This window comes from Triticum dicoccoides, chromosome 2A (genome assembly GCF_002162155.2).
Source record: "Triticum dicoccoides isolate Atlit2015 ecotype Zavitan chromosome 2A, WEW_v2.0, whole genome shotgun sequence".
Taxonomy (NCBI): domain Eukaryota; kingdom Viridiplantae; phylum Streptophyta; class Magnoliopsida; order Poales; family Poaceae; genus Triticum; species Triticum dicoccoides.
The window spans coordinates 694,775,167-694,796,537 of record NC_041382.1 but is presented as its reverse complement, the minus strand read 5'-3'; the positions used below and the strand labels follow the sequence as shown (position 1 = coordinate 694,796,537).

The window sequence follows — 21,371 nt, the reverse complement described above, 5'->3', positions numbered from 1 at the left end:
AAGTGAAGATGCCACGTAGGAGGTTTCTATCGACCACCTGCCATCTTTTTTCCGCGGATGACCACCTGCCATCTTGACGCGATGGATGAAATCCAAGTGCATGCGAGGTATTGGTAGTTGCATGTGATGAGTTATGTCATTTGATTCTATTGGCGACCTACGCTGAGACATGGTACGAGCTTAAGTAGTACCGCTACCAAAAAAACAGGGAATCAAGGGAGTCGGTGACCATGACACCGGACGAACTAGAGGAGGAGCTCAGGAAGGAGCATGCGCGGGGAAAGACAAGATGAGCACAACGTCAACGACCACGACAAAGGGAGAGGCTTGGATCTGTTACACGAGAGCAAGTGTGTGTGTGTGTCTGTGTGTGTGTGTGTGAGAGAGAGAGAGAGAGGGTGTGTGAAGGAGGAAGACAAGTATGACACATGGGCCTATATAGTCATTGAGAGCGGTGTGGGACCCTGCCTGAGATCATCTTTTCCGCAGTGCACCAAAGGAGCACTTAGCATAAATCAATTGGGATAGACCGGGATTAGAGAGCACGGGATGTCAATTCCAGGGATTTTGAGGTCAAAGTTTGATTTAGATTGAGGGTATAAATTGAAGGTTTATTCCAGGCCTTTCTCAAGTGATAAACGAGCACTGTAGAACTATAATGTTAGCAAGCGCTAAGGAAATACCCCAAGGGCCTCATTGATTCAAATGACTTTTAGCAGATTTTTACGGGAGTATAACTATTAGAGTAAATTTTTTACATTGGCCGTTTGATATTTAGATTGAACTAGCAAAAGAGCTCGTGCATTGCAACCGTGACCTACATATTCTTGTGGTTCAACCTCGATTGTGTCTAACACACACCTTCATAGCATAAGTCACGCATGTTTCAGAGCACACGATAGTGAATTTGAACAGTCTTACTCTAACTATCATGATGTGAAAAAAGTATGACATTAAGAGTGGTAAGAGAAAGGAGCTTGATCTATCAAGAAGCAATGAGGGATGAAAGACGTATATAGGTTCAGGCCCCTCGACGCTGAAGGTAACAACCCTAGTCATGTCTCTCTAAGAGGTGTTGCATATTAAAATACAAACTTTTTGAACAATGAGAGAACATTTTTTGTAATTTACATTCATTTTTTGAAAGTTTTGAACAAAAAATTGAAATTTTTAAACATCTTTTTAGTATACATGAACATTTTTTAATATACGATGAGCATTTTTAAATGCAAACTGAACATTTTTTAATATATGGTGAATCTAACATTTTTTTAATATATTTTGAATTTTTAAATAAATATTGAACATTTTTTAAATAAACGATGAACATTTTATAATACATGACAAACATTTTTAAAATACATATTGGACATTTTTATAATAATGAATGAACTTGTTTGAAATTCTGATTTTTTTTTAAAACACTAATCATTTTATAAGAAAAAACCGAAAAATAAATAAATGAAAAACTCCAAAACAAAGAACCAAAACAGAAAAACGTACAGAAAGAAACAAAATAGAAAAAATAAAGAAAGAACCCGAACTGTGCCGGCCCACTCGACGTAAATAGCGGCCCGTTTCGTAGACCCGTAATTGAAAAAAAAACCCCGTTTCGTGTGTCCTTTATTGCAGCCCTCAAGCCCGAGCGAACGAGCAGAGTCCTTCCCGCGACAGGTAGGGCTAGCCGCCGCCGGCCTGCCTCCACCACTGCCAGCCCGCCGCCGCGGCGCGCCCAGCCGGCCGAAGCCTCCGCTGCCCCGCCGCCGGTACGGGAGCCCAGCAGCGCGTCCCTCCGTCGAGCAGCCGCTCCCACCAGCAGCGCCTCCCTCTCTGGAGCAGCCGCTCCCGCCCAGCAGCGCCTCCCTCTCTGGAGCAGCCGCTCCCGCCCAGCAACGCGCCGCTTTGAGCCACGCCGGCGACCAGTCCATAGGCAGGTAGCGACCACTCCTTCGTCCTTCGTCCTTCGTCCTCCCTCCTTCCTCACCCCCTCCCTCCTTCCTCTTGCATCCTCTGTTTGTTCAATTTTTTTTCCTGATTTTGTATTGGACGAGTACTTTGCTGTAGACTCGATATTGTGAGAACATAATGATGATTATTTCTTGATGAGTACCTGCTGCTTGATTTTTCCAGCGCGTGTTCAGGTTTACATGTGAAAGGATTTTGCTTGATAGGTGTTTGTGATAATGTTTGTAGGGGCAAATGTTTACTATTGTAGTTCGAACTTGTTTCAGATGAGCAAATGGTTTGGTTTAAACGTGCAATGATTGGCGATATATGAAAATGAAAAGATTAAGCTGTTTTATCTGCACTGTCTTGACCTGAAGTCATAGCTTAGCAGTAACATGTAATTTGGGAGAGCAGGAGCTTTGTCTTGGTTACACTGGCCGAAATTGGTTAACACATTAGTACTAGTGGTATTGTTGGCATGATAGATGTCCCAAATCTTGTTTATGATTGGGAATATAGTGGTACTATCACGCTGTGTTGTTGATTCTAACAGTCAGACCTTACCATTTAAAGTGATTGTTTCTCCTTTTGCATGTTAGCTGATTGATCTTCAGGTTCCACCTTTCGTGTTATGCCATGATAGATGTACAACTAACTAATGATTTGATTTGATGCTCCATATTCATTTTACACTCAGTAAAAGTCTAATTCTACCCCTTTGGAACTTGGAGTTGGAACAGGGCATTAACATTGTCATTTGGAGGGGCTTGGAGCTGCTTCGGCATCCACAGTTGAGCAAACTAGAAGGTAATCTGCTGTTCCTAGCTTCTATAATTTTCTTTTGTGTCAACTAAAAGATAGTAAAACGTATCCCCTTGTTGGCGCTTTTCAAAATGCCGAATTTATGTATCCGACCCGATACTGATACACGTATCCGCATTGGTGCATTTTAGATGGAGTGGCTTGGAGCTGCTTCGGCATCCTCAGGAGAGCAAACAAAAAGGTATCTGCTGTTTCTGGCTTCTATACATATATTTTTTGGTGAATTAAAAAATAGTAAAACGTATCCCCTTATCGGCGCTTTTCCAAAATGGCTAATTTACGTCCGTATTGGTGCATTTTAGGGTGGGGGAGCCAAAACGAGAGCAAAACTTGGTAAAGGTGGGAATGGACACCTGGAACCAGTCATTCGGTGCATCCTATAAGATCAGGTTTGTCCATATCCTTAAGAATCTCCACACTTCGGAGGTCAAAATCTACTCAGACGCGTCAAGGGAGTTCATCGAGCTATTGGACGGTGATTCTGGTGGTGAGGTGCTACGGGACTATGTCCAGCAGTCCCCGCGGCTCGTGGAGCTGATGGAGGCATGGCGGCTGCACCGGGAGAAGCCAGGGATGGCGTACATACTTTCCCTGTTTGCCACTGTCCTGGGCAACCCCGGTGGCAAGTCGCGGCAGCATGCTTTTTCTAAGAAGTGCTTGGACGCCGTTGCTAGGACGATACTGGAGGATAAGGACAAGGTGGGGGATGTGTACCGTGAACTCAACAGTGGCGAGTTCCGGCGCCAGAATGCTGCATTGGATTTGCTTGCTGCCATTGTCAGGCGTGGTGCGGGGCTGGCGTCGGAGGTTGCCGAGAGCTTTGATTTCAAGATGGCTGTTGTGACGCAACTGGCAGGGATACCGAAGAAGAGAGGGGGCAGGGATGGGAGGAATCAGAAAAAAGGTGCTAATTTTGGCTCTACAAGGCGATCACTTGTTGGGTTTGCCATGTCGTTCCTTGAGATTGGGAACCCGAAGCTGCTAAGATGGGTCCTTCAACAGAGGGAGCTTTACTCAGGGGTGCTACGCGGGATTGGAGAAGATGATGCTGAGACTGTTGTGTATGTCCTCTCAACACTGCGGGATAATGTTTTGGTAGAGGAGTCACTTGTCCCACCAGGGCTCCGCAGTGTCCTTTTTGGAAGTGCCACATTGGAACAGCTGAGCTTGATATCGGGGAATTTGGATGCAGGTGAAGCAGCTGACCTTGCTCATCAAGTGCTGGTCATGGTCTGCACTGATCCAAAAAATGGATTAATGCCATCCTCACATTTGAGAGGTAACGAGAAACGCTTGCTGGATCTGATGAAGAAGTTGAAGTCTACTGAGAGCGTTCACCACAAGAATCTGTTGCTGGCTATTGTGAGTAAGAGGCTTTCTTTTTGCGCGGCATACATGAATGAGTTCCCTTACAATATTGAACCACGGCCATCCCCCTCTTGGTTAGTTCTTTTAGCATATGTATATAATTAATTTGTTTTGAGTACAGTGCACTTATTTCTGCCTGATTGCCGTTTTGCAGGTTTGCCGCCATCTCCCTAGCAGCGGATATAATATCTTCAGCAAAAACTGATAGCATATTTCATAGTTTCCTGTCACATGATCTGGTATCCGTCGATGATGAACAAGTACAGGTAGTTCTGAAGTGCATCGTGCCCCATGTATGCTCTCGAGCAGTGATAAATAGGGGATTGCAGCATTCTGATGATCTTGTGAAGCATGGTTCTCTGAGGCTTGTTTTTGAGTCAGTGAACCTACTGTGCTGTGTTACTGAAGCAATCAATGGTGTGGTATCAAGTGTGGGATCGACATCAGAATCCAGTAGCTCAACAAAAGTGAAAATCAGAATGAACAGTTTCCCAGGATTAAGTTGTTCCACTGCAACGGGTGCATTCTTGGTAGATAAACTTAACCAGGGAGGCCAAATGCGTGTCAAGAGGTGGATATCTCTGAGAGAATACATTCAAGATGAAGTGCGCGGAGCTATTCCTGATCCACAGGTCCTTCTGAAGTTACTTTCTTCTGCCAGTCAGAAACACCAAAATTGTTCTCAGAGTAGACTTGAGAGACGTGCTCAGGTTTCTGAGCCTCCTCAAAAGAAACAGAGATGTAATGCTATCGATGAGGACGATGATATTATTATTGGTGGAATTGATGTTGAGTGGGCCAAGGATGTATCTGAAGAGCAAGACCAAGACTTGGCAAGCGATCATGCTACCACTCTGTGTGAGATATGGGGCTTAGATAAGCAAGATCTGGAGATGAAAGATGCAGAAGTGGTAGACAGTGTTTTCCACTCGAAGTTGCTTGATGTTCTCCGGCTCTATTTGGTAGGTATAGTTATATTTTATTATGCTTCCTCTATACCTTTTAATGTGTATAAACTTCATCATTCAACTATCCTAGCCTCTGTCTTCGTTGTCTGTGTCTACTTTTAAGGGATGTGTTTTTTTTAATGCAACTTATAGCCTTGACATTCTAATCTAATTCTGTGCATTGATTATCTTCAATTTTTCTTTCAGAGGATAATGCCCAGCTCATTTGATGGATCATTTGACTTCTTTAGGGTTATACCACCTAATCCGTTGGATCTATCCAAGGATGAGCAGCACTCCTTATTGTCACTTTTAGTTGAGTATTCAGGGCAACACGAGGGACATTGGGACCCAGAGAGAGTTCCAGAATCAATGTACAAGCATTTGCAACCACTGATTGACATCATGTTGCACTCACCAGTTAAGATCATCTGTGAGCAAGCATACATTTTAGTTAAAGCTGCTCTAGCAAGTTCTGGTGCGTTTGATCAGAACTTTGCGGAGATTGATGCATGGTTAGTTTTCTTGCCTGGTTATGAAGCCAAATGGTGTGTAAGAGAGAGCCTAGGAGTTGGAGTATCTAATAAATTGTCACAAATTGTGATCCCTTTCCTCTGCGATGCTGTTTCAATGGTTGGGAGCAATTTGTACAAATACCAAGATTACATGCGGAAGTTCATCTCTAAATCAGGCCAGCTTGAAGGTACTATTTTCCTTCATGACATGAATGAGTGCCATTACACTTTTCTGAAATTCATGCCATACTGTTTAACATTCTTACCTATCATTAGCTGTTTTCCTTGGTCGTTAGGTTCCATTTGATCTGATATAATGCCATATATAAATGTTACCGGTACCTGTAGGCCGCGGTGCAAAACAACATGGAAAATTGACGACTGATTTTCAGTAAACCTTTCACGCCCCACCTGAAACACAGCATAACTATCACACTTCTACATTCAAGGGCGCAAAGTCTTCCATGTGTATATGATCAGATCATGTAAAATCATCAGATTACCAAAATGCTTGGCTGCTTGTCTTGCAGTTGCTTGTTTGTACTATGCACTATGTTGTACCAGCATCCCTTCATCATCTGATCATGTTATCATCAAATTTACTTAAATACTTGTCTGCTGGTCTCATGGTTGTTTTGTTTATACTATGCTGCAACCAGATCTTCTTTTCTTGGACTTCTGTACTTCATTTTGAAATTCATGATCACTCTTTAGCACTTCCTGATCATAAATGTGTTACTTTATTGCACCTGTCCTTTGACTTTAAGTTACGTAGTCTTCCTTTGATACTTATTATCATGTCTTTTCTTTTAAACAATTCCCTAATGAGATCTAGTTCATTCAGTCATTCATATTCTCACCTTTTTTCTGTGTGTGGTTTGTAGTCTATTCTCCAGCTTTCAGTCCTCTGGTTATTTGTGTTCTTCAGAAATGCCTTAGGCTACTTGACTCTGAGTCTGGAGGTATGAAAGTACATGAGAAGTCGACAATTTCATTATATGTGTGCAACACAATCTACCTTATTCTGCAGTCCCAGGTATATCATTTATGTTGCCTACAGCTCTCTTGCCTATTTACCCTAATAATTGCATGTTCAAGTGACTGATCCGATGATGATCAAACAGGTAGATGCTCAATTATTGCTTGACCTTATTGGTGCTGTTCTGAATCAGAAATTTGATATTTTTTCACCGGAAGAACTACAGTCTAGGATTTATATTGCTGAATGGAGGCCATTCATTAATTTGTTGCATATCTCTAGGAATATCTTGGACCAACAAAATTCTAGTTTGTTCACAGCTGTGGAACATTCTTCTGAACTTCATTCAAACTCTTTGTCCTCTGTGATTAGAAAGGTTCAAGAAATGTTAGGCCAGCAACACACTAATTTGCCAGATGATGTAGCGACTGCATTCTTATTTTCAATCATGTGTGCAGCTCCACAGGACATTATCTGTAGCTTTCCAGAGCTTCTTGATGTTGTGAAAACACACTGTCCTTCTCATATGCAATTCTTGTCGTCAGTTCTTTATCTGCAACATGATTACCTAGCTGAAATTGCTACTTGTTGGCCGGATATTTTCTTCTGTAGTCTCAGACAGATCGAGGGTAATCTTGATGTTGATGAGGGCAAATGTCAAAACCACTCAATTTCTGCAGAATTGACTGCATTGAGTACATTCCTAAATGTGACTCCGTTCTGTGCACTCTTACCTTCAGTATTAAGCCTTGTGTTCTCTGGGCCAGCTAAAACTGGGGAGGCACATGCATTGCTACTTGATGCACTTGTCCGACTTATTCGAGCTAAGCTTTATGAAAGCACAATCAGTGAGTTGACATTTAATCTGAGAGTCATATTATTCTGGAGCCATCGCTTGCTGTTGTCATACACTAGGAAGGGTTCAAATGTTCTTGAAGAACTTTGCCATGTATGCTCCACTCTTGTTGATAGCATATTTGAGCGCATCCGAGTTTTGGCTGCTGATACTGCTGACTTGAATGCTTCAGCGGAATGTTTCCAAGATATTGTTGAATCAGTTCTCCACCATCCTACTATTGACCTGCCATGTTCCTTATCCAATTGCCCGGACTTGACAGATGGGAGTGCGGAACATGTGGAAGAAGCATTTACTAGTTTTTCAAAGGAAAATCTGCACCTTGTAGATGGTTTTGTTGTGAATCTTCTTAGTAAACTATATGACCTTTTGCTGTTGGCTGAAAATGATGGTCAGTCCTTAGAGTCGCTGTTTGCTTCCCCAAAGGCCATGCTAGGAAAAATACTGCTGTTGTTCAAGGATAAATTTCAAGTCTGCATGGACAATGGAAACTTTGGACTGCTTTTGCCAAATTCCTACATGGTTCGGGCATTGAAAAAATTCATGTCCCCTGTCAGACTTCTAGAACTTGTAAATTGGATGTTCTCAGAGTTAGAAAGTCGTGGGTCGAGTTGTTCAGCTGCATTTGCCCCTGCTGCTTTTGTATGTCTATCTGTTGCTGATATTGCCATGGAATTACTGTATGATTATCTACAACAAACTGATCAGAGATCAGAATCCTGTCAATTATGGGGCTTGGAGATTCGAAGTTCAGATATTGCCACCATTCAGCGAGTATATCATTTCATTCTCCATTTTACTGCTAAACTGAATCTTGAATCTGCTGATGTTTGCTTGCTGAAGATGTTGATTCGTATCCATAATGCAGAAAGATCTGCAGGACAGAACACTGAATATACTGCATTCCACATGATGTTATCTACCATGGCCACCAACACTCCCCTTAGAATTCTTCATCACTGTATGTTTCCCACATCTAAGGTTAAAGCAAAAGTTTTACGGTTGCTTTTGGAAGTAAGCCCTATACACATGAACTTTTTTGGCCAGATGTTGATGGAAGTTCTAGAAGAAGACACTTCTATTCTGCAAGGCATGGATTACAATTCTGATTCTTCATGGGCTCATGCGGATAGCTCTATACTTCTGCTGCCTGCTGCTTTGTCATACATGAGGCATCACAGTGATGGCCATATGCAGTGTGCTGAATTCCTTGAGCCACTTGCAAAATTTTACTGTGAAATGCTGTTAGGTGATAATGGGTTTCCATGTTGGAAAAGTTTTATTACTAGGACCATTTTTGAGGAAAATTTTGGTGACTTTCAACATGAATCAGTTCCAGATATGATGGATCATTTCAGTGACACTCTCTTGGGGAAGTCTGTTACCATGTTGCACTACTGCTTGTCTTTAAAAGAAATGCCCCGGAAGCAACGCTTGGAAATAGTTGCTTCACTTTGTCCACAATCTTCTGGCCTATTAGATTTTGATGTCAATGATATTAATCCTGACTCTCACAAAGGTCATGTGAAGCTTACTAATGAATTGCTTGCAAAGATATCATTGATTAGGTTGTTGCTGTCTCCTCCCAGAAGATTGTCGTCTAATGAGACAGCATCAACAGCATCAGACAGGGAGTCCAAGAGAGTGAGCAATGCTAAGCTGAATTTCATAAGCATCTTGGTCAGAACTTTGGATCAAATACTCAGGAATTTCCCCCGCTGTGATGGCTTATCACACTCTGATAAACAACAAAGGGTCATCCGTTCTTTGGAATATACAGTTCTCAAGAATATTATCGAACTGTCTTCAGAGATTCAAACTCATCTGAACCAATTGAAGTCAATACCTTTCCTTAACCAATTCATCAGATCATCTCTCTTGCACAGGTTCAATGATCATGTCACTCTAAAAGCAATTCGATGTGTTCTTGTTGTATTATCAGAAGGGAAGTTTCCTGCTGATGAAATTCTTGAGCTCATACTGGGCCACTCCCATTTTCTGTCATCAATAACCTGCAGTGAAGTTTCTGAATATTCATCTGCATTTAATGCTACAGGGAGCCTTCTACAGCCAGCACCAGGCATTTTAAAATCAGTCGATTCTCTTTTCACTAAAGAAAACGAGTTCCATATTTGCATAGCAGAAAAGAGAAAAATAGAAATCATCAGATTACTCAGGATACTGTATGATATTAAGAGTAGACAACAGAGTAATGGCCTATTGAATGAATCAAAAGAGCTAAGTTTCTTGCTTTTATCTGTTTATGGTGCAACTCTTAGCGAAACAGATCTGGAGATATTTAATCTTATGAATGAGATAGAGTCACATGAGTGCAAAACTATCGCTGAAATGGATCATCTATGGGGGAGTGCAGCTGTTAAATATAGAGAAGAACTGAAACTAGATTCTTCAATATCAGAAATCCACAAAACAGAGAACACAGAAAGTAATAGTAGGCGAAGGGCTCTATTTCGGGAGAACATACCAATTGATTCTAAGCTCTGTGTCATGACAGTCTTGCAATTTTGCTACAAAAGGTCTACAAGGACTTGTGTGTTCTCACTAGAACAGCTTCGTCTGGACAAATTTGGTGATATTTTGAAGGTAATTTGTTGAATAGTGGTTCCAATTAGGGTTTTGGCTTCATTATTGTTCTTTTTATGCTTTCGTGGTTGCACTATTTTTGTCCACCCGGCTTCACATGTTACCTCATGGTACTAAACCACTCTTAACATTGATTGACAGACAACATCTCAAAGCACGGATATGGTTCGGATTTATGATCCTATGTTTATCTTGCGTTTCTCGATTCATACTCTTCTCATGGGTTACATTGAGCCTGCTGAGTTCTCTCGAGTTGGTCTGCTTGCCATTACGCTTGTTTGCATATCATCTCCTGATGAAGAATTGAGAAAGCTGGGTTATGAATCTCTAAATACATTCAAAAAATCACTCGAGGTAATGCTGTGCTAGTTTGAAGATCCTGATATTTATCAGTTCACTTGTTTATTGATTCTAAGTATCTCATCAATTATTACCCTGCTCTGCCTGTGATTGTCAGTTATGTTCTACTTGCTTAGTTGCCAGCTATAGCATCAGTATAAAATTTGGCTTGGGTTTCCAATATAAATTTCATAATCTATAGCCGTTATATTGCTCTAACTTTTATAAACAAAATCATGTTCTTGCATCAATATATCCATGTTCCAGCAGTACTTCACATTTTCTTGGTGCATTCGAACTGCTGTGAAAGATTATCTTTATCAACATTCTGGGAGCAATTTAATGCTCGAGTACAGAACAAATTTTGTGCCCGTAATTTTATTTGGGAAGTCCATTTTATATTATGTTGTACACCTGTGACATGTGCAGGCTTCTCAGAAAAGCAAGGAAAAATGGCAGCTCCAGCTTCTTTTGACATATCTACAGAATGGAATATCCAAACCATGGCAGAGGATACCTTCCATTATTGCTATTTTTGCCGCAGAAGCATCATTGACACTGCTGGATAGCTCGCATACTCAGTTCAATACCATAAGCAAATATTTGATGAATTCAGCCTCTGTCGATATGCAGGTGGGTCGGTTATTTTTCCTTGCACATATTAACTATCCTGAGCTATGAATATCATTTTACGTTTATCTTTACCACTTCTTTTTTGCAGAGCATTCCATTATTTCCAACATTATTGAAGAGTAGTTCTGTGCATTTCAAAGCTGATCGATTGTGGATGCTTCGCTTATTATACGCTGGATCAAATCTAGCTGATGATGCTACGATATGCAAGAACAAAAGTATTTTAGAGCTTGCTCTTGCCTTTTGTTCTTCAGCTATTTCAGATTCTGAATCAAAGCATTTAATCCTTCAGGTAACACTAATTTTTTATTAGCATATATTTGACTTTAGGATGTGTATGATGATGCACTAAACTTCAAAGTTACTATGTGCGTTACGTTAAGGAGTTAGTGTGCAGCAGTACAAGGACCCTTTTATATACTTACTATCCTGTCTTACTTTTGTATGTGCCAAGAGCTGAAGCACACCCTGAAATACAGAACTTAAGAAGTATAGCAATGTGTGATAAATAGAGTTGTTTCCAAACATCAGTATACCTTTCTGTGCCGCACTTGACATTAAGCAACATTTCATGCATATTTTGTACTGTTATTTGATTTGATCGTGTCCATATTGGCATGTATGATCTTTTCCTGTGACATGTGCTATTTCTCTTGTCTTCTGAAATATAATAAATCAGTATTATCCCATTTAGAATGCTCCCTTTGCATGTAGGTGCTAAAGAAGTGTGTGAAGCTGCCAGTTCTAGCTCAGCATTTAGTAAAAAATTGTGGCCTTCTGTCGTGGATATCCTCTGTTATTTCAACTCATGGCAAAGGACTGGACAACAGCTCTAGTTCCAGAATAGTTGGGTTAGCATTGGAGGTAAGCGACTGTTTTAAACTATCTCAACTATGGTGCACACCTTTCTTAGAAGCAACAATTCAGTATATGCTCTTCCATTTTTCTTGTGAATCTTGACTAACTCGTAATCCATCAATTATATCACGGGGTTTCTGTTTGTGAACATGAGAATCATTGATAACATCAGTTTTTTGTTACACCAATTGTTAGGTGCTGCTTTCTGTGTTAAATACGACTGGTATATTTTTCATTAGACACTGCTAGTTTAATGCCTCGGCTCCAGCACAAGAACTTCACTACGCGTAGTTGCGTTATGATTTTGGGATCATATGCTGCAAACGATTACTGGATAGAAAAATACTTACCGGAAAATCAGTGAGAGAATAGCCTGACAACCCCCAGGGTGCGTGCATCTCACTCTCATCCCCATCAACATGGGATTCGGGGTCCATCCTTCCCTCCACATTCCAAGTTGGTAGTCAGGAGCATTACAAAACTAGCAGGCAGCAGCCTTGAACTGCCAATCGATATTTCATATACTGTGAAAGTATCCGCTGCTGGCAATGATCAAAGTTGAAGCTCTTGATGCAAGTGTCGAAACGAGTTGCGGCAACTGCCGCTCAAGGTCCTCTGTTATGGGGGCCATAACCTTCCAGTGGAGGGCAGGGCCAAGCTGGGGCAAGTGGCCGGGAAGTCTACCTCGCGTAAGGATTGGTACCCGCAGGAAGCCCTTCAGTCATACCATATTAGGGTGGTGACTAATTGGTAAAAGCTCCTAGTTGAATAGGTTTCATATTCATAGCTGGACAGGTTTGCGTTTACAGTCGAAGTTAAACTCCCCTAAGTTGGGCTAGTCTGTCCTAGAAAATCAAGCAGTCAATAGACTTCAGTTCCCTAATCCCTAGCCCCTAGCCCCCACTATACTCTGACTAATTGTGTGGTGCGACGGTGCCACAATCTGGCTGACGTGGACTTGTCATCCTGCAAGCACCTGCAGGGCAGGGCTGTCACGAGATTTTTTCGTCTTTCACAGCCCATGAGAAGAGCAGATCGACAGTGGAGTGATATGGTGACAGGAGTACTGAGCAAGAGGAGTCCGCTGCCTGCCTCGTATCAAGAGGGAGCCTATTAGTAAGGTTGGCCTATTAGTGAGGTTGGGGCATGGGGCGCCAGCACTGCCGGGTTCCTTGCTGCGCTGACGGACCCCATAATCCCACCCTGCATACGGGAGTTGACGTCTATGTGAGAGTGGCTGGGAATCGATTAGGGGATGCCAATCTTTCCTGGTTGTGTGAGGATAGCTGGGCGGATTATAGCAGATTATTAGGCTGGAGGTTCGGGGACAAAAGATTGAGTGGAACACAAGGTTGAATGAGCACATGGTAGAGTGAAGGAGGAGAGGAAGAGTTAAAGGGCAAAAAAGTGTCATCTCAGCCACCTGTTCTTGAATTAGTTTTATAGTTTGGTGGCTGAATATGGTACTGGCCATATGATGTTTCTTTACATTAAATACCATTCCAATTGATATAGTCCATCTATACGGATATATAGAGCCTAGTACATATTTCTAGATTTACTTTGACCATCAATAAGAGCAATAATGTATGAGGTGTATCCCACAGAAAATATACCATTCAATTCATATTTGAAAGGAGTTTTCAACGGTGTTATTTTTATAGCATACATTTCATATAATATTCATCTTACCGATGGTCAAAGTCAATCTTGAGATACAAATTTGGCCCTACATATCCGGATTGGAGTAGGTTTTTGGGAGAGATAAGTTCACATTACACCCCTGAATTATAGCTGGAGTTTACCCTGAACTCCAAAACAGGTAAGGAGGCACCCCTCAACTATCAAAATTACTCGCATACTACTAGCACATACATATTATCATATCTTCCCCAACATGCTTTGAACTACCAAGGATTACTTTGCTAGCTAGACACTTAACAGGCTTAAATTGCTCCGGGTACAATCCTTTGTGAATGACCAGCTTTGGCACATGGTTTCTTATGGTTTTGAGAACTAACATTTTCTATATGATTTTTTCTTGTGATGTTCTATCTTCTATGACATATATGCTTTACAATAGTTTTATGAAAGCTATGCTCTCGTTGTCTCTAATTTTTGTGTGCTTTGTTCAGGTACTCGATGCTTTGATCTTATCAAGATTCATTACGGAATGGCTCCAAGAAACTGCACTTGAACAACTGTCGGAAATATCTCAATATCTGTATCTGCTAGTTGAAGATGGAAAATTATTGAAAGGGGATATCACCATGTTGAGTTCAATTCTAAATATTATTGCATCTACAATGAGGTTGTCTATGAAAAGGAAGATATACCAACCGCATTTTACTTTGTCCCTCAATGGCATATTTAAGTTGTGCCAAGCTATTGATGGCAATTCAAGAAGCATCGAACTTAAGCTATCAATGGAACTTGGTACTGATGTCGTCCTTATGAACGGTCCTCTGCCAATTAGTTCTGAAACGGTACTTTTTTGTGCCCTGAATTCACTTAATTACTGCTTTAGTATTGCGATCAGAATCTGAATCTAAGTGTTCATTGCTTCTGTTTGTGATCAGTATCTAAATCTTCATAATCATTTTCTACTTTTGTTTTGCAATGACAGGATAAGTCAAGAGCTGTGATGGTTGTTTCATGGGTAACTTCCAATATCTTCTGGTTGTGTAAACAAAAGTCTGCAGTTGAAATGTCATGTGAAGAGCCGCTAAACAACGAATGTCTACTATCAAAGATATTGCGTTGGTTAGTGGCTTCTGTAATCCTTGGCAAAATCTCCCGCATCTCTCCTGAAAAGAGGGGAGGTCTTGCCACGAGCACAAATAGTCCCGGAACTCTTCAGTCTTTCTTGAACCATTCATCTGAAACCGTTGAAATGGTGGATAGTCACGTTGCGGATGAGGCGCTGGCTGCCATTATACTTTACCTACAAGGTCACATGAAAAAGAAGAGTGATACTTTGCCGTCAGTCGTGACGGCTCTTAGCTTGTTACTTCTTGACAGATGCAGCGAACAAGGTACGCTTGGATCTGTTGCGTTATGATACTATAAGATGTTTCATTATATCTCCAAAGTTGCTATATGAGTTTGCTAACTATTTTCAAACCTTTTGTGAATCAGTTTTGGTTGATGGCCGTGGACAAATCGAAACGCTTTGCTCAAAGATACATTGCCCCGCCGAATCTAATCCTGCATGGAGATGGTATGTGTAGCAGTCTTATTATTTGCATATGCTTTTTGTGACCATGAGCAGGTGATTTATTAATCTTCTTTTTATTCTGTATCAGGCATTATTATCAACCTTGGAGAGATCCTACCTTGCAGCACACTGCGACAGAGCGAATGGAAGTAGAGCAGTCATGCCGAAGCCTGTTGATCATGTTTTCTAATGCCCTGAGCGCTGCTGGCTTGCCGGCAGGTATCCCGGTGCTGTCAGTTGGTGACATTGAGAAGTCTGGGCTGTTCCAGTGGGAAAGAGACTCGGTGGTTGAGCAGCCTCGCGCTTAGTTCGTCGACTGATTTGCAGTTGACTAGGCTAGTTCTTTTTGCGGGAAGTTGACTACTAGGCTGGAGAAATTAGTGAATTCACGAGGGTAATCAAACAATTTATACAGCGGGCTCATCGTTTGTATGATTTATATTTATTTAAAAAAGTGATGGCTGGTTCAGTTGGTGATTTTGGGTTTTAGATGTACCAAACTGAACATGTGCATGTACTTGTGCGACTGATCTATCTGTTTGGAAGAAAAATGCTTGTGATCTGCGTTTAGATGAGATGATGAAGAAAAATGTGGTTGTTTTCAGCAATTTTCTCTGCTTTGAACTTGGATTTTGATACTTGTGGCGATTACCTTCCTTTTTCTGGGATTGCTTCCTGGGGTCATCTCTGTTGCCAAAGGAGTTGGAGTTTTTTTTTTTTTTTTTACACAAGAAGCGGCACGAAGAACCCAGTACTGCATCGACAAAGCCGTGGGGCAGTGCATTTTTCAGCTGGACCCAAAGAGAAAGAACACAATCTCCAGGTTGAACCTCGTTGTTGGGTCCGCACCAATTGGGATGGCGAAATCGCCGTAGTCACAGCTTATGCACACCATGGCCTTCGAACTGAGAGTGGAACTGCCTCCCTTTTGGCACACATGCCAGTAGGAATTTGGTTAATCGCCATTCCACTAGAAGAAACATAAGAAGCTCGATGAAGATCATGGACTCCTTTGTTGATGATCTCTGACTTGGTCCGTAGGCCTCAGTTCGATCCCCATCATCGGGGGCTTTATTTTTCTTCCTCGGCTCCAGCGATCAGCGATCCACGGGAGGGTCGGACGACTCGGTAAACTCGGGGGAAGATGGATCGTGCCCCTAGCGAATCGTTCGGATCTGTTAGTTTTCACCATTACTCAAACTCAAAGTAAGATGATAACACTAGCGGAGTAGGTAATGGCAGAAGAGAGCAGAGCCAAAATGGCCACCACCTCAAGCGCGGAGCTTCTGCAAGCTGAGTCAGAGCTGGTGCGCCACTCCCTAGGCTACCTCAAGTCCATGGCGCTGCACAGCGCGGTGAAGCTTGGGATCCCCGACGCTCTCCACCGCTGCGGCGGCGCGGCCTCGTTGCCGGAACTGTCCTCCGCCCTCGCCCTCCCCTGCAGCAAACGGCCATACCTGTCCCGGCTCATGAAGATGCTAGCCGTGGAAGGAATCTTCACGGCCGTGGATGTTCCCGCCGCCGGCGAGGGCGAGGGCGCCGCCACCGCGCCGAGCGTCCGGTACGGCCTCAACCCGGTGTCCCGCCTTCTCGTCGGCGGCGGCGTGTCCCCGTGCGTGCTCATGGGCACCTCGCCGCTGTTCCTGGAGGCCTCTCTCCGGCTGCCCCAGTGGTTCCAGAGGGACGGCGAGGGCGAGCCGGCGTTCGCGATGGCGCACGGCGAGAGCCCCTACGCCACCACCGGCCATGACATGGAGTTCAACGCGCTGGTGAACGAGGCGATGGGGTCCGACAGCCGCTACATGGCGGAGCTCGTCGTCCGCGAGTGCGGCGAGGTGTTCACGGGCGTAACGTCGCTGGTCGACGTCGGCGGCGGGAACGGCACCATGGCGGCGGCCATCGCCAAGGCCTTCCCGCATGTCAGGTGCTCAGTGTTGGACCTCCCGCATGTTATACAAGGCCTCGTCTCAACGCATGAGTCAGTTGAGTTTGCTGCCGGCGACATGATGGAATACGTTCCACCAGCTGATGCAGTTTTGCTTAAGGTACTACGTATAATTTATTTATTTTCAGATTTATTTACAGTAAGAAAGACACACTCTACTTCCCGTTCGCATTTATACCAATTCCTCACAAAACTAATTCCTCAAAGAATGAAAGGCACGACATGAATTGGCAGATTATGTTATGTGAGCGCTTAACAAGAATATAAACGAGTGGATCCGACAAAAAGAAAAGAATAAACGGGTGGAGTAGTGCTTTTTTTTTGAATAGTTTAGATTGCTTACCACATGTGTCACATGGTTAGAGTAGTGCTATCTTATTGATAGTTTTTGACTTGTTGGATTGACAGTGTGTGCTACACAACTGGAGCGACCAGGATTGTGTGAAGATCCTGACAAAATGTAAAGAGGCCGTTGCCCAAGGAGCGAAAGCAGGGAAGGTGATAATCATCGATGCTGTTGTTGGATCTCCCTCACACTCACAGCAAGTACTTGAAGCTCAAGTCTTGATGGATATGCAGATGATGATGCTGTTTATGAGCAAAGAACGTGAGGAACTCAACTGGCAAAAGATATTCACCGAAGCAGGATTTAGTCATTACAAAATACAGCATGTCCTAGGAATGCGATCCATTATCCAACTCTACCCATAGCCTATCCATGGATAGTCTTTTTTTTTTAAATGAAACTTTATTCATTAGAAATAACCAATACATTGTTTACGAGGATGAGTACAATTTCATTGATAGGCTCCTCGAACCAATCCGAAGTTGATGAAAATCTAGCTAATCTAGCAAGTTCATGTGCTATTCTATTAGCCTCTCTATTACAATGTTCGAATCTAGTCATGATGAAATCACATACGTAGTGGAAACAGTCATTGAAAATTGCCGCCGCCGCACCCGTTGACTGTCCTCCGTCCTGCATGGTCTCAATCACCTCTAGATTATCTGAGTTGAAGATTAGGCGATTGCACCCCGCCCTTTGCACTAGTGTTAGCCCAAATTTGAGGGCTAAAGCTTCTGCCATCAGAACATCCGCGCAATGGTCAATCTTTTCATTTCCTCCTGCAATAAACCTACCTTTGTCGTCTCGCAAAACCGCCCCCATCGTACCCTTCAGTATGTCCTGATCAAAAGAGGCGTCAACATTGAGTTTCACGAAACCCCTAGGGGGACAATGCCAACCCTCCTTTTTCATGGACGCCTTTGAAGATGATGCATTTACAAAATTGTATGTGAGGGCTATGATCCTCATTCATATCTGAGTTGCATTCTCAATTGTTTCCTTGTGCATTAATTTTCGTCTCTCCCACCATAGATACCAAGCTGAAATAGCTATAATTTCTCGTACATTTTGGTACCCCATAATACGCAAATCTTGATTTGGGAGAACTAAAAGGTATTCCAGTATCGCCTATCCAGCACGATCAACCTCACAAGCTCTATCAATAATCTCATCTATCCCTAGCCTCTTCCAAACCTCCTTTGCTTTAGTACATAGAAAAAACATGTGCTTCGTGTCTTCTACACCCTGATAGCAAGTACTCTCTCCGTTCCAAAATAGATGACTCAACTTTGTACTAATTTTAGTACAAAGTTGGGTCATCTATTTTGGAACAGAGGGAGTAGGACAAAGGGGCGAGGTCTTCATGTGCCTATTAGCAAGTGTTGCCCGGTATGGGAGAGTGCCATGTAACGTATGCCATATAAATTTTTTGACTTTTGCCGGACAGGATAACTTCCATATCTGGCACCAAATAGGGTTAGGTGTGGTTCACCCCGTCCCGTTGGAGTGTTATAGTTTACTCCCATACTGATCATTCCACTCCACGGAATAAGCAGACCGTACAGAGACCATACCATTTTTGTATAACTCCAAGCAATGAAATCTGACATGTTATGTTGCGAAAGTGGGATTGAAAGAACCCGTTCAACGTCAATGGGCTACATAGTTTGTCTAATCAGGTCCTCATCCCAATTATTGGAAACAGGGTCAATCAGATCAACCACTCTTGATAACAATTGTCCATCCTAGGAGTTGTTCCTAGTGGCACAATTTGGGATCCATGTATCTTCTCAAATATTGATGTTACGGAAATAATTTGCTACCCATGGTGGTAGCTACGCACAACCCCAATTTTTATCTCTAGTTATTTTGGACTATGAAAATTAACTCTATGACAAAAATATCGTGACTTTGGACCAGCCAGGCAAACAAACAGGAAATTATGCCAAAAAGACAAGCAAAAAGACTGAGAAAAGTGAGAAAAGACCCTTTCTACACATTGATAAGGCACTGTCAAAAAGGTAACAAAAAGACAAAGAGAAATGAGAAAAAGTCATTTCTATACAACAAAAATGCACTTGTGCCAATGCCATAAGAAACCTGACACCTCATATATAAAAAAGGCACTTATGCTAAAGGGTGTGTAGTTGCCATCCATGCGTGCATAGGTATCACCATGCATAGGAAATCACCTCTCATTGATGTTATGTACATTTCCCACTCGCCAAATATAGCCACATTTCAGAGTAGTAACGCCTGCCATAATGCTTTGCCAGGTGAAGGAAGCACCATGCTTTGGCTTGGAATTCAGCAAATCGCCATCAGGGTAGTACTTGGCCCTTAGAATAGTAGCACACAAGGAATCAAGATTATCAAGGAGACGCCATGCCTGTTTGGCCAGCAGAGCCAGGTTGAAACAATGGATGTCACGGAATCCCATTCCTCCTTGGGTTTTTAGTACACATATTTTCCACCAGGCCATCTAGTGCATCGTCCTCTGGTTCTCCTCGTCTCCCCATCAGAAATGTGTTATTGCGTCAATGATTCCTTTACAATGTTTTTTAGGAATTTTAAAGACCGACATTGCATATGTAGGTATGGCTTGGATCACAGCCTTGAGCAGGATCTCCTCCCCCCGGCAGATAGTAGTTTTTTCTTCCAACCACTAATTTTCTTAACAATATGTTCGATTAGAAATTTAAAGTAGTCTATTTTATCAACACCCACATTTGCTGGCAAGCCCAAGTATTTGTCATTCAGGGCCTCCATCATTATATTGAGCGTTGTACACAAGTGTTATCTGACCTCTACCTTTGTATTGGGGCTAAAGAAAATACCACACTTTTCCACGCTTACCAGTTGTCCCGACGCCCGCAATATAAATCTAGTGCTGATTTTAGGGCCGTCGCATTATGTTGGTTGGCTTTCATCAAGATCAACGAGTCATCCACAAAGAGGAGATTAGTTACTCGTGGGGCATCTCTACAGACTTTAACTCCTGATATGTTCCCGTTCTACAGAATTAGGATGCGAGAGCAAGGCATTCAACCCTTTCGTGCACAACAGGAATAGGTATGGTGATAGCGGGTCCCCCTGTCTCAACCCTCTAGTAGGCTTAAAACTCTCACTTTCCTCTGCATTTATCCATACTTTGTATTCTACTGTTGTGACACATTGCATAATCAAATTAACCCACTCTTGAAGGAAACCCATTTTTAGCATAATCTCCTTTAGAAAAGCCCACTTGACTCTATCGTAAGCTTTGTGCATGTCAAGTTTTATAGCACACAAGCCCTCTCTACCCTCTCTTTTATTCTTGATTGTGTGAAAACATTCGTAGGCCACTAAAATATTATCCGTTATCAATCTACTTGGTACAAAAGCATTTTGTGTTGGACTAATAATTTCTGGTAGAAGGTTCTTCAATCGAGAGGCCACCATTTTTGCAATTATTTTGTATACCATATTACATAAGCTAATTGGCCTAAATTGGGATACCTTTTCTGGTGTGTTAATCTTAGGAATCATCACGATTGCAATATCATTCCAACCATTTATGTGTTGATTTCTTTCAGAACCTCCTCAATTAGGTCTTCCCCTAGCATCGGCCAGAACCTTTTATAGAAGATAACGTGGAGTCCATCTGGTCCTGGAGCTTTCAAGTCTCCAATATCAAATAAAGCCTTGCAGACATCTTTCACGGTATAAGGAGCAAGTAGAGCATTGTTTATTTCGTTTGACACTCTCTTACGCACAAGTGATAAAACTTCTTGATTCGGATGCTGAACTTCCGATGTGAACAGCTTTGTGAAATATTTAGTGATGTGATTCATCAAATCCTTTTCTGTTAACCATTTTCTAGACTCATCTAATAGTTTCTTTATATTATATCTTTTTTCCTAGCCATGGTAGCATTATGGGAAAAAGGCGTATTACGATCCCCGTGCATCAACCAGTTCGCTCGTCCTCTTTGTAATCAGAAAATTTCCTCTTGA

General features: G+C 42.3%; 2 protein-coding genes across 2 annotated transcripts; both read left to right on the top strand.

Moving 5' to 3' along the window:
* Positions 1-1,678: 1,678 nt before the first annotated feature.
* LOC119356337 lies at positions 1,679-15,689 on the top strand. The gene is made up of 16 exons (XM_037623282.1): positions 1,679-1,934; positions 2,688-2,754; positions 2,901-2,950; positions 3,072-4,211; positions 4,292-5,099; positions 5,292-5,787; positions 6,484-6,635; positions 6,724-10,038; positions 10,180-10,392; positions 10,807-11,010; positions 11,099-11,302; positions 11,725-11,874; positions 14,004-14,354; positions 14,495-14,903; positions 15,007-15,088; positions 15,174-15,689. Exons 3-16 carry the CDS (start codon positions 2,901-2,903, stop codon positions 15,391-15,393), a joined length of 7,794 nt encoding a protein of 2,597 aa, XP_037479179.1. The 5' UTR covers positions 1,679-1,934; positions 2,688-2,754; the 3' UTR covers positions 15,394-15,689.
* Positions 15,690-16,214: 525 nt separating this feature from the next.
* On the top strand, positions 16,215-17,912 carry LOC119351931 (flavonoid O-methyltransferase-like protein Os11g0303600). The gene is made up of 2 exons (XM_037618702.1): positions 16,215-17,130; positions 17,439-17,912. The coding sequence occupies exons 1-2, from the start codon at positions 16,321-16,323 to the stop codon at positions 17,739-17,741; spliced, it is 1,113 nt and encodes a 370-aa protein (XP_037474599.1). The 5' UTR covers positions 16,215-16,320; the 3' UTR covers positions 17,742-17,912.
* The last annotated feature ends 3,459 nt before the right edge of the window (positions 17,913-21,371 follow it).